This window comes from Heteronotia binoei, chromosome 1 (assembly GCF_032191835.1).
Source record: "Heteronotia binoei isolate CCM8104 ecotype False Entrance Well chromosome 1, APGP_CSIRO_Hbin_v1, whole genome shotgun sequence".
In the NCBI taxonomy this organism is placed as follows: domain Eukaryota; kingdom Metazoa; phylum Chordata; class Lepidosauria; order Squamata; family Gekkonidae; genus Heteronotia; species Heteronotia binoei.
In genome coordinates this window covers 269,035,121-269,048,160 of record NC_083223.1, presented here as the reverse complement: position 1 = coordinate 269,048,160, position 13,040 = coordinate 269,035,121, and the positions used below count along the sequence as shown (strand labels likewise).

Sequence of the window (13,040 nt, the reverse complement as noted above, 5' to 3'; positions counted from 1 at the left end):
CAGGGTATAATGCCACAGAGTCCACCCTCCAAGGCGGCCATTTTCTCCAGGGGAACTGATCTCTATCTCCTGGAGATCAATTGTAAATAGCAGGAGATCTCCAGCTGCCTCCTGGAGGATGGCAACCCTGCCTTGCCCCCCAGGTTTTTTGTTTTCCTGAAAGCAAACAGTTCTCACCTCTCACCTTGACAGCGTTTGTTCCCGTTCGAGTTGCTTCGTTACGACGTCCTCCAGGGCACTCCTCTAAGAGACGAGGCTGGCCGGTGTCAGCGTGTGGCGACTGGTGAGTGGGATTTGGGTTGGGGGATTTCCTTCCTTCCTTCCTTCCTTCCTTCCTTCCTTCCTTCCTTCCTTCCTTCCTTCCTTCCTTCCTTCCTTCCTTCCTTCCTTCCTTCCTTCCTTCCTTCCTTCCTTCCTTCCTTCCTTTCTCTCTCTCTCTTCCTTTCTCTCTCTCTCTCTCTCTCTTCCTTCCTTCTTTCCTGAGCCAGTTTGGTGCAGTGGTTAAGTGTGCGGACTCTTATCTGGGAGAACCGGGTTTGATTTCCCACTCCCCACTCACTTGCAGCTGCTAGAATGGCCTTGGGTCAGCCATAGCTCTAGCAGAGTTTGTCCTTGAAAGGGCAGCTGCTGTGAGAGCTCTCTCTGCCCCACCCACCTCACAGGGTGTCTATTGTGGGGGGAGAAGATATAGGAGATTGTAAGTCGCTCTGAGTCTCTGATTCAGAGAGAAGGGCGGGGTATAAACCTTCTTCTTCTAAGTCTTCTTTCTTTCTTTCTTTCTTTCTTTCTTTCTTTCTTTCTTTCTTTCTTTCTTTCTTTCTTTCTTTCTTTCTTTCTTTCTTTCTTTCTTTCTTTCTTTCTTCCTTCCTTCCTTCCTTCCTTCCATGGAGGAAAAGGGAATTCTTGCTTTCTTTTTTCCCATTTGTGTGTGTGTGTTGGGTGGGACTCTTGCCTCTTCAGGCTTCTGATTGGCCACTGGACATTCGCTCGGCTGTGCAGGTTTTTAATTGCTTTGGTGAAAGCAGCCATCGTAGCACAAGGATTTTCAGGGTGTGACTGAGGCATGGCAGCCATTTTGGGGCTGGCTGTGCCTTTCGTGGCCGCCATTTTGGGGCTGCGCCCACCATTCTGTGTCAGACTTCCAAAGGTGCTCACAGTCTGAAAAAGGTCAGGGACACTTGCCCTCGTAGTTCCAACACCAGTACGACTCTCTGCTTTCCTCCCAGGGGAACCGGGGCTTCTGGTCGCACCTGTGACCCCAATGACACCCTTCCTGGGATATGCTGGAGGGCGAGAGCTGACAGAAGCCAAGCTCCTGCGCAATGTTTTTGCTGAGGGAGACTCCTACTTCAACACCGGTGACCTCATGTTACGGGACGCTGACAACTTCATCTACTTCTGGGACCGCACTGGGGACACTTTCAGGTATGAGAAAGGGCAAAGAATTGCCATGGGGGGGGGCAGGGTTTTTTTGCGGGGTGGTGGTGGTAAAGAGAAGATATTTACTGATTTTGAACGTTTTCATGCTGCCTTTCCACCCAATAAGGGACTCCAAGGCAGCGAACATGAAAACATTTGAATTAAAGGCATCATTTAAGGACATAAGAGAAGCCATGTTGGATCAGGCCAATGGCCCATCCAGTCCAACACTCTGTGTCACATAAGAACATAAGGGAAGCCATGTCGGATCAGGCCAGTGGCCCATCCAGTCCAACACTCTGTGTCACATAAGAACATAAGAGAAGCCATGTTGGATCAGGCCAATGGCCCATCCAGTCCAACACTCTGTGTCACATAAGAACATAAGAGAAGCCATGTTGGATCAGGCCAATGGCCCATCCAGTCCAACACTCTGTGTCACATAAGAACATAAGGGAAGCCATGTCGGATCAGGCCAGTGGCCCATCCAGTCCAACACTCTGTGTCACATAAGAACATAAGAGAAGCCATGTTGGATCAGGCCAATGGCCCATCCAGTCCAACACTCTGTGTCACATAAGAACAGAAGAGAAGCCATGTTGGATCAGGCCAATGGCCCATCCAGTCCAACACTCTGTGTCACATAAAAACATAAGAGAAGCCCTGTTGGATCAGGCCAGTGGCCCATCCAGTCCAGCACTCTGTGTCACATAAGAACATAAGAGAAGCCCTGTTGGATCAGGCCAATGGCCCATCCAGTCCAACACTCTGTGTCACATAAGAACATAAGAGAAGCCCTGTTGGATCAGGCCAATGGCCCATCCAGTCCAACACTCTGTGTCACACAGTGGCCAAAAAACCCAGGTGCCATCAGGTGGGGCCCTTCCACTGTTGTCCCTCTCAAGCACCAAGAAAACAGAGCATCACTGCCCCAGACAGAGAGTTCCGTCCATACCAGTTTGGTGTGGTGGTTAAGTGTGCGGACTCTTATCTGGGAGAACCGGGTTTGATTCCCCACTCCTCCACTTGCAGCTGCTGGAATGGCCTTGGGTCAGCCATAGCTCTCTTATCTGGGAGAACCAGGTTAGATTCCCCACTCCTCCACTTGCAGCTGCTGGAATGGCCTTGGGTCAGCCATAGCTCTCTTATCTGGGAGAACCGGGTTTGATTCCCCACTCCTCCACTTGCAGCTGCTGGAATGGCCTTGGGTCAGCCATAGCTCTCTTATCTGGGAGAACCGGGTTTGATTCCCCACTCCTCCACTTGCAGCTGCTGGAATGGCCTTGGGTCAGCCATAGCTCTCTTATCTGGGAGAACCGGGTTTGATTCCCCACTCCTCTACTTGCACCTGCTGGAATGGCCTTGGGTCAGCCATAGCTCTCGTAGGGTTGTCCTTGAAAGGGCAGCTGCTGTGAGAGCTCTCAGCACCCACCTCAACGGATTTCTGTTTTTGGGGTGCGGGGACATAAAGGAGATTATGAGCTGCTCTGAGACTCTGAAATTTGGAGTGGAGGGCAGAGGCAGGCTGTATCAAGCCAGTTCTCTGAATGTCCTCATTGCTCCTGTAGGGGTCACCAGAGGTCACCATGATTTCTGGGCACAGGTACACACACAAAATGCAAAAATCAAAAAGATGATGATTCTGGATTTATATCCCGCCCTATACTCTGAATCTTAGAGTCTCAGAGTGGTCACAATCTCCTTTACCTTCCCTCCCTCCTCCCCTCCACAACAGACACCCTGCGAGGTAGATGGGGCTGAGAGAGCTCTACCAGAAGCTGCCCTTCCAAGGACAACCTCTGCCAAGTGTTAAGTGTGCGGACTCTTATCTGGGAGAACCGGGTTTGATTCCCCACTCCTCCACTTGCACCTGCCCTATCAAGGACAACTCCTACGAGAGCTATGGCTGGCCCAAGGCACTTCCAGCAACTGCAAGTGGCGGAGTGGGGAATCAAACCTGGTTCTCCCAGATAAGAGCCTGCGCACTTAACCACTACACCAAGAAAAAAAATACATAAGCCCCAGAACCAGAAGGAAAGGCCAATAACCATTATTGAGGTATGTCAGGTTATTGAAGGTATATCAGTGGGTTGAAATTAAATCAGAAGAGTTTCTGACTAAACATTAGGAAGGACTTCCTGACAGAGCAGTTCCCCAGTGGAACAGGCTTCATCGAGAGGTGGTGGGCTCTCCTTCCTTGGCGGTTCTTACGCAGAGGCTAGTTGGCCGTCTGCCAGCAATGCTGATTCTATGAACGTAGGCAGATCATGAGAAGGACAGCATCATTGTTTAGTCCTTGTGGCCCTTTCTTAGAGGCCCGTGAAATGCGGATCGCCACTTTGAGGGTCAGGAAACAATTCTTCTCCAGCCCAGTTTGGCCGGGGATCTTGGAGGTTTTTGCCATCTTCTGGGCATGGAGCAGGGCCAGTTTGGTGTAGTGGTGAAGTGTGCGGACTCTTATCTGGGAGAACCGGGTTTGATTCCCCACTCCTCCACATGCAACTGCTGGCATGGCCTTGGGTCAGCCATAGCTCTGGCAGAGGTTGTCCTTGAAAGGGCAGCTGCTGTGAGAGCCCTCTCAGCCCCACCCACCTCACAGGGTGTCTGTTGTGGGGGAGGAAGGGAAAGGAGATTGTGAGCCTCTCTGAGACTCTTTGGAGTGGAGGGCGGGATATAAATCCAATATCTTCATCAACCTCACAGGGTGTCTGTTGTGGGGGAAGAAGGTAAAGGAGATTGTGAGCCGCTCTGAGACTCTTTGGAGTGGAGGGTGCGATATAAATCCAATATCTTCATCTACCTCACAGGGTGTCTATTGTGGGGGAGGAAGGGGAAGGAGATTGTGAGCCGCTCTGAGATTCTTCAGAGTGGAGGGCGGGATATAAATCCAATATCTTCATCTACCTCACAGGGTGTCTGTTGTGGGGGAGGAAGGTAAAGGAGATTGTGAGCCGCTCTGAGACTCTTCGGAGTGGAGGGCGGGATATAAATCCAATATCTTCATCTACCTCACAGGGTGTCTGTTGTGGGGGAGGAAGGTAAAGGTGATTGTGAGCCGCTCTGAGACTCTTCGGAGTGGAGGGCGGGATATAAATCCAATATCTTCTTCTTCTCCTTACTGGGGATGTATGTGTGTGGGAGGTGGTATTTGTAAATTTCCTGCATTGTGCAAGGGGTTGGACTAGATGAGCATGGAGGTCCCTTCCAACTCTACGATTTTACTGGCAAATACAAATCTGACCACTGGGGGGCACTCTTGACCAAAGAGAGTGGTTGCCAGAGAGATTGGGGCTGGGTGTGGGGGACTTTCTGAAGAGCAGTTCCATTCCGAAAGGCGGAAGAGTCCAAAGGCGTGTCTGTTTCTGAAGAAGAGATGATGTAAGTACATACCAACATGGGGCGGGGGGGGGGGGGGAGTGGCATGTTCAAAAGATGCTACGAAATCAGGTTTGTCAAAGCCTAGTTTGAAGCACCAGTGAACGTGAGCAAAATAACAGTGAAATGCCAAAGAACGCCTCAGTTGGGCAAAAGAGCAGGTTTTAAGAATCCTAAAAATATATTCAAAGACCTTTCTTTCCTTTTCCTGTGCCTGACGAAACTGATCCATAAACTCCGCGTTGATCAAAGAAGCAACATTTTTTTAAAGTCCTTCTAGTTTGATGGTTAAATTATTCGCTTCTAGTTCAAAAACATCATCCTCTTCTGTTTATCTATATTGAGCCCGGGGGGGTGGTGGTGTTAGATGTATTAAATTAAAATAAGTGTGCTAACCCGTTTCTGTGCAATATCAGGGGCTTCTTTCTCTTTCCTGAAAATCTGTACAGTGTGCCCTCACCTGCTTAGCCCAGGCAAGCCCTATCTTGTCATATCTCAGAAGTCAAACATGACTGACTGTGGCAAGTATGTGGATGGGAGACCTCCATGGAATACCAGCAGTTGTGAAGGCAGGGGCAGACTTTATTCAGCCACTTCTCTGAATATCCTCCAGGCTCCCAGTAGGGGTCAGTCACCTGACTTCCAGGTGTGCACACACACACGCACACAATACAAAAATATCCCCCCCCCCAAAAAAAAAAAATATCTGTGCAGTGCATTTCCTTGTTTCTTAGGTTAGTACTCACTGCTCATGATAGAGGTTTATAAGATAATGCATGGGACAGAGAAGGTAGATGAAGAAGTACTTTTCTCCCTTTCTCACAACATGAGAACTCGTGGGCATTCAATGAAATCGCTGAGCAGTCGGGTTAGAACGGATAAAAGGAAGTCCTTCTTCACCCAAAGTGATTCATACTGGGAATTCACTGCCACAGGAGGTGGTGGCGGCTACAGGCATAGGCGGCTTCAAGAGGGGATTGGATAAGCATATGGAGCAGAGGTTCATCAGTAGCTATTAGCCACAGCCTATTGTTGGAACTCTCTGTCTGGGGCAGTGATGCTCTGTATTCTTGGTGCTTGGGAGGGGGGCAACAGTGTGAGGGTTTCTAGCGTCCTGGCCCCACTAGTGGACCTCCTTATGGCACCTGGTTTTTTTGACCACTGTGTGACGCAGAGTGTTGGACTGGATGGGCCACTGGCCTGATCCAACATGGCTTCTCTTATTCATTTCATATCTTTACCTTGAGGAGTGTTCCTTTGAAGAGGCTAATTGCTTCAAACATAGGAGCTGGAGGGAGGGACTGCTGCCCTCTTGCCCAGATGGAGAATGACTTTCCACTCCCTATGTAGTACCATGTTCCCACAACCACCATTTTGTCATCTTCCCCTAACCCGACATCCTTCTTTTTCTCCAGGTGGAAGGGCGAGAATGTGGCCACGACGGAAGTGAGCGAGATCCTGGCTGCCTTGGAGAGCTTACAGGATGTCACTGTCTATGGTGTTACCGTGCCAGGTGAGGGGAGGAGCACCTCTGAAAGGATGCAGGGGTGGGGGACAGATGGGGTCTGATATGGTGAGTGCTGCCGACTGGCCTCCCAGGGTCTCAACGTGGCCCCTGAAGCAGTATCCCTTCCCATCTACACCTTCCTCACTCCTGTCCGGGTGGAAATGTAGGCAGAGGGCTCTGGTTCATGCCAGCTCCCGAAGGGCAAGAAGATGTATGCACAAAGGGCTTTTGAGCCTCTGTCCTCCTTAGCATGAACAGCTTGGCCAGGGTTGTCATATGTGTAAGTCCGCTGCTTGCTCCCTCTGACCTGAATTTTGGTGCGCGCAGAGCGTGGAGACACAGGGGCATTAGAGAGCCCTTTGCCGCAGATTGGGGACAGAGGGTGTTTGAGAGCCCTTTGCCCAAGTCTCAGCTCTTAAGCGCATATTGCTCATTGTTTGCTCCGTTCAAAAGAAAGTGCCTGGTGACCATTTCTCCCTCCCTCCCGCCCTCTCTGTGTACATGTACCGGAGTGGCCAAACTTTCTTAATGTAAGAGCCCTGTAGAATAAATCGCAGATGTTTAGAGAATCGCAAGACATGAATGTTAGATGTTTGAGAGCCACAAGACAGGAAGGAAGGAAGGAAGAGGAGGGTGATGAAGATGGTGAGGGGGGGGGGGGTCTGGAGACCAAGTCCGATGAGGAAAGGCTGAAAGAACTGGGCATGGAGAGGAGGTGACTGAGAGGTAATAGGATCACCAACTTCAAGTACTTGAAGGGCTGTCCTATATTATAAAGGGTGGTGTGGAATTGTTTTCTGTGGCCCCAGAAGGTAGGATCAGAACCAACGGGTTGAAATTAAATCAAAAGAGTTTCCAGCTCAACATTAGGAAGAACTTCCTGACCGTTAGAGCGGTTCCTCAGTGGAACAGGCTTCCTCGGGAGGTGGTGGGCTCTCCTTCCTTGGAGGTTTTTCAACAGAGGCTAGATGACCATCTGACAACAATGAGGATCCTGTGAATTTAGGGGGAGGAATTGGTGAGTTTCCTGCATTGTGCAGGGGATTGGACTAGTTGACCCTGGAGGTCCCTTCCAACTCTATGATTCAAGGAAAGAAGGAAGGTAGATGGCCACCCCAGCCTGTAGTGATGCTGCTGATGCAGAAATTTAGCCCTGTCCACCAGTTTTGGCACTTGGGTACTCATCAGTAGGGGAAATGTCCTCTGCATGCTCAGAGGTTTGCCTCATCTTTATTAGTAAGGTGCCCGTTCCTGAGCTGAGCCCCCAAATTCATTCCTCCTCTTCTCCTTCTGTTCTCCAGGTCACGAAGGTCGGGCGGGTATGGCCACAGTGGTGCTGAGGCCCGGACGGGAGTTCAACGGGGCTGAGGTCTATGTCTATGCAGTTGAGCTTTTGCCACCATTTGCTCGACCCCGCTTTCTGCGAATTCAGGTAATAAAGGTGTCCTTCTCTCACTCTCTTAACAAAAAGGAGGGCAGAGATGGAGGGTAGTGTGAGCAGGTCTTTTTGTAGCAGGGGCTCTTTTGCATATTAGGCCACACCCCTCTGATGTAGCCAGTCCTCCTGGAGCTTACAGTAGGCCCTGTACGAAGAGCCCTGTAAGCTCTTGGAGGATTGGCTGCATCAGGGGGGCGTGGCCCAGGAATGGAATTCTAGCAGGAGCTCCTTTGCATATTAGGCCACACACCCCTGATGTCGCCAATCCTCCTGAAGCTTACAGTAGACCCTGTACTAAGAGCCCTGTAAGCTCTTGGAGGATTGGCTGCATCAGGGGGGCGTGGCCTAAGATGCAAAGGAGTCCCTACTACAAAAAAAGCCGAGGGTGAGACTCCACTAGGGGGTGGCTGGGCAGAAGAGGTGCGGCTGGAACACTGGGAGAAATCCACTCTTGGAAGACCGTACACGTTGCCAAGTGGCAGGGGTAGAATTCTAGCAGAAGCTCCTTTGCATATTAGGCCACACACCCTTGATGTAGCGAGTCCTCCAAGAGCTTACAAAAAAGAGCCTTGTGAGCTCTTGGAGGATTGGCTACATATCAGGGATGTGTGACCTGATATGCAAAGGGAGCTCCTGCTGGAATTCCACCCCTGCCGAATGGCCAAGTGTGTACTCGAGTTGCAGGCGACTCGTGGCAACCCCACAGAGTTCCATCGCATTGGGCTTTGAATGCAAGAGAAGAGCAGAGAGGTGGTTTGCCGTTGCCTTCCTCTGCACAGAACCCCAGAGCCTTCTTGAGGGTCTCCCATTCAAACGCTGAGCCTGCGCTTCGCTTCCAAGCTCGGACGAGAGCAGGCTAATCGGGGCGGCTAGAAATAAAATCTGCTTTTATTGCTGCCCACGCTACGGCTGCGCAGCATGGGGTTCCAGATAATTCAGTGGTAAAGCTGCAGTACCGCAGTCTGAACTCTCTGCTCGTGACTGGAGTTCGATCCCAGTGGAAGCTGGTTTCAGGTAACTGGCTGCAGGTTGACTGCCTTCCATCCTTCCGAGGATGAGTCCCCAGCTTGCTGGGGGGGAAGCGTAGATGACTGGGGAAGGCAATGGCAAACCACCCCGTAAAAAAGTCTGCCGTGAAAACGACGGCACCCCAGAGTCTGGTGCTTGCACAGCGGACTACCTTTACCTTTTAGTGGTGGAAAAGAGCAAGAGGTCCGGTTGCACCTTCAAGACGAACACGATCGGTGTCGGGGAGGAGCTTTCGTGAGCTGCTGCTCGCTTCTTCAGATACTTTAACACCATGTAGAACCTGGTTAGATTAAATAATCTCCAACCTTTAATCGTGTGTTGGATTGAGGGAAGGGGGTTATTGCCACCTTCATTTGTGGGAGAAGACGACGACAGTAGATTTATACCCCGCTTTTCTCTCTGAATCAGAGTCTCAGAACGGCTCACAATCTCCTTTATCTCCTTCCCCCACATCAGACACCCTGGGAGGCGGGTGGGGCTGAGAGAGCTTTTATTTTTATTTATTTATTTATATCCCGTCCTCCCCGCCGAAGCAGGCTCAGGGCGGCTCACAGAGTAAAATCATAACAGACAATTAAAATCAATAAATATTAAAAATTACACATTCAACAATTAAAACAGAATATTAATTTAGTGTTATTTCAGCGGCGACAGCATTTCTTCAAATTCCCTGAGATACAGAGCGCCGTGTCAGTTAAATGCAAGCTGGAAGAGAAAGTTGCAGGCCCTGCGGAACTGCGCAAGGTTCCGCAAGGCCCTCATTTCCTCTGGCAGTTGATTCCACCAGCAAGGGGCTGCAACTGAGAAGGCCCTGTCTCTGGTGGTTTTTAATCTGGCTTCCTTCGGCCCGGGGATTTTAAAGTGGCTGCCCTTTCAAGGACAACTCTCACGAGAGCTATGGCTGACCCAAGGCCATTCCAGCAGGTGCAAGTGGAAGAATGGGGAATCAAACCTGGTTCTCCCAGATAAGAGTCCGCACATTTCACCACCACACCAAACTGCTCGTAGAATTATTACAAGTTTGCTGCAATGACCATCCTTTCTACGAGAGGGTAGCAAACCTAGGAAAACTGTGTGGTCTCTTCTTACTCCTTTTGTGAACCATCGCACGCTTAGCATGTCTATATTTGAGCTTTGGTGGAAATATCGTAGGATGCATCTCAGTGCATCCCACTGCCTTGTATCCTGTTTGCTGATACCAGTTGGGAGCTTTTGAGCGTGGAAAAACTACACCTCCATGCCCACATTTCCCCCTCCAGGGGTCCCTGGGAGGCAGTGGCAGATTGCGTATAAAAATGTTGGTTGCCAGGAGACAAAAGGGGGCCCACCCACAACTATAAGGCTATCATTTAATTTTGATAAGAAATAAACAAAATTTTCAAAAAATACATAAGTGGAAAAAAGGTATAATTAAAACTTCTGCAAAATAAATGTATGTATATTTTTAGTAATTACAGTGTACATATCTCTCTCTTGGCTTGGCTTCGCGAACGAAGATTTAAGAAGGGTGCAATAGTCCACGTCTGCTGCAGGCTCGCTGGTGGCTGACAAGACCAATGTGGGACAGGCAGGTCCGGCCACAGCGGCTGCAGGGAAAAGTCTGATTTGGGGTTGGTGCTGTAGCAGTGCGATTCTTCCTCAATCTTCTTTTGTCCTCAAGACCAGCTATGCGTGCGTTCTCAAAGGAAGAGACAGCCTGGTGGATGGTGTGCCTCCATGCTTTGCGATCTGAGGCTAGGTCAGACCACTGGTGATGGTTGATGTGACAGGTGCTAAGGGATTTCTTCAAGGAGTCCTTGTACCTCTTCTTTGGTGCCCCTCTATTTCGATGGCTGGTGGAAAGTTCGCCATACAGGGCAATCTTGGGAAGGCGGTGGTTTTCCATCCTAGAAATATGCCCTGCCCAGCGCAGCTGCGTCTTCAACAGCAGTGCCTCGATGCTGGTAACCTCTGCCCGCTTGAGGACTTCAGTGTTGGTCACAAAGTCACTCCAGTGGATGTTGAGGATGGTGCGAAGGCAGCGCTGATGAAAGCGCTCGAGGAGTCGCAGGTGATGACGGTATAAAACCCACGATTCGGAGCCGTAGATGAGGGTTGTCATCACAACCGCTTTGTAAACATTGATCTTTGTGCCTTTTTTCAGATGCTTGTTGCTCCACACTCTTTTGTGCACTCGGCCAAATGCACGGTTTGCCTTTGCCAGCCTGTTGTCAATCTCCTTGTCGATCTTGGCATCTGAGGAGATGATGCACCCCAGGTAGCTGAACTGCTGGACTGTCTTCAGAACTGATTCACCCACAGTGATGCAGGGAGGGTGATAATCTTCCTGGGGTGCAGGCTGGTGGAGAACTTCTGTCTTCTTCAGACTAACTTCTAGGCCGAATAGCTTGGCAGCCTCTGCAAAGCAGGACGTCATATGCTGCAGAGCTGATACCGAGTGGGAGACGAGTGCAGCATCATCAGCAAACAGTAGCTCTCGGATGAGTTTTTCCATTGTCTTGGAGTGGGCCTTTAGTCGCCTCAGGTTGAACAGGCTGCCATCGGTGCGATAGCGGATGTAGACACCATCGTCATCATCTAGATCTACTGCGGCTCTTTGAAGCATCATGCTAAAGAAGATCGTAAAGAGAGTTGGCGCGAGAACGCAGCCTTGCTTTACACCTGTGCCTATTGGGAAGGGCTCCGAGAGGTCGTTGCAGTGTCTGACTTGGCCTCGCTGGTCTTCGTGTAGCTGGATGATCATGCTGAGGAACCTTGGGGGACATCCTAAACGCTCCAAGATTTGCCACAGGCCTTTCCTGCTAACGGTATCGAAAGCTTTGGTAAGGTCGACAAAAGTCACATACAGAGCCTTGTTCTGTTCCCTGCATTTCTCTTGGAGCTGCCTGAGAACAAATACCATGTCGGTGGTGCTCCTGTTAGCTCTGAAGCCGCACTGGCTCTCTGGGAGGAGTTCTTCTGCAATGGTGGGCACCAGTCTGTTCAGGAGTATTCTGGCAAGGATTTTGCCTGCGATGGAGAGCAGGGTTATCCCCCGGTAGTTGGAGCAGTCTGACTTTTCCCCTTTGTTCTTGTATAGGGTGATGATGATTGCATCGCGAAAGTCCTGTGGTAATTTGCCTTGTTCCCAGCAGGTGACAAGTACTTTGTGAAGTGAGCTATGTAGTACTGTGCCCCCATGCTTCCAGATCTCTGGTGGAATTCCATCAACTCCTGCTGCCTTGCCACTTTTCAGTTGCTTGATGGCTTTAACAGTCTCTTCTAGGGTGGGGATCTCATCCAACTCTGTTTTCACCGGTTGAAGTGGGGTGAGGTGGATTGCTGAATCTTGAACTACGCGGTTGGCACTGAAGAGAACCTGAAAATACTCCGACCACCGGTTCAGTATGGATGCCTTGTCTGTGAGGAGCACTTGGCCGTCTGCACTATGCAAGGGACAGTGTACATATATTGTACGTTTTACTGGCAGTATGCAGTAGCTATTAAATGTGTAAATACAGATTGCATTTTCTCCAGGGGAGCTGATCTCTGCTAACTGGAGATAGTTGTAAAAGCGGGAGATCCCCAGGCCCCACCTGGAGGCTGGCAACCCTTAAATACAGTGTACATTTTAGTTGCATTACAGTAATAATACTGGAACGTCTATTATATTTTCAGGCTACTAAAAGGACATTAACATTTTTAACATATTGTCTGATGTTTAAGGGAGCCCACTTCTTCAGGGGCCCACGACATTGGGCAAGCTGACTCCCTGGCCAGTCCGCCACTGCTGGGAGGGGATATCTGCTGTGATTTTGCAGCCACCCAGTAACGCGCCCTCTTTCTTTCTCCCCTCAGGACCACTTGGAGATGACGGAAACCTTCAAGCAGAAGAAAGCCTGCTTAGCGGCCGAAGGATTTGACCCGACCCGGATCACAGATCCTCTCTACTTTCTGGACGATGCTGCCAAGATGTACGTGCCGCTGACCAAAACCATCTGGGAGGGCATTGTGGCGGGCGACATCCGATTATAACACCCAATCTTGCCGATACATGGAGCCCAGCGGGGACTCGCATCCCAGCATGCTGTGCTCCAAAGCGGAGGGGTCAGTGCATGCTGGGAAAGCGCGGCAACCTCCTGGGAGTGCAGCCTTTAAGGGCCGGAATGTGCCTCTCTTCCGCCAATATTTTCTGCCTCAAGACACCCAGATTCTGCTGGGTGTTCTGTCTGGTTCATGTGATCCTGCTTTGGAATGGGGCCATGGCTCAGTGGGGGAGCAGCTTCTTGGCAT

General features: G+C 50.3%; 1 protein-coding gene across 1 annotated transcript in view; it reads left to right on the top strand.

The window, feature by feature from the left end:
• SLC27A3 (solute carrier family 27 member 3) overlaps nucleotides 1-12,801 on the top strand; it is a 34,396-nt gene extending 21,595 nt beyond the window's left edge. The window contains exons 6-10 of the mRNA XM_060254142.1: nucleotides 193-283; nucleotides 1,227-1,425; nucleotides 6,210-6,307; nucleotides 7,603-7,733; nucleotides 12,606-12,801. Of these exons, the coding sequence (XP_060110125.1) occupies nucleotides 193-283; nucleotides 1,227-1,425; nucleotides 6,210-6,307; nucleotides 7,603-7,733; nucleotides 12,606-12,782 (696 nt within the window). The 3' untranslated portion in view covers nucleotides 12,783-12,801. The remainder of the gene's footprint in view (nucleotides 1-192; nucleotides 284-1,226; nucleotides 1,426-6,209; nucleotides 6,308-7,602; nucleotides 7,734-12,605) is intronic.
• The last annotated feature ends 239 nt before the right edge of the window (nucleotides 12,802-13,040 follow it).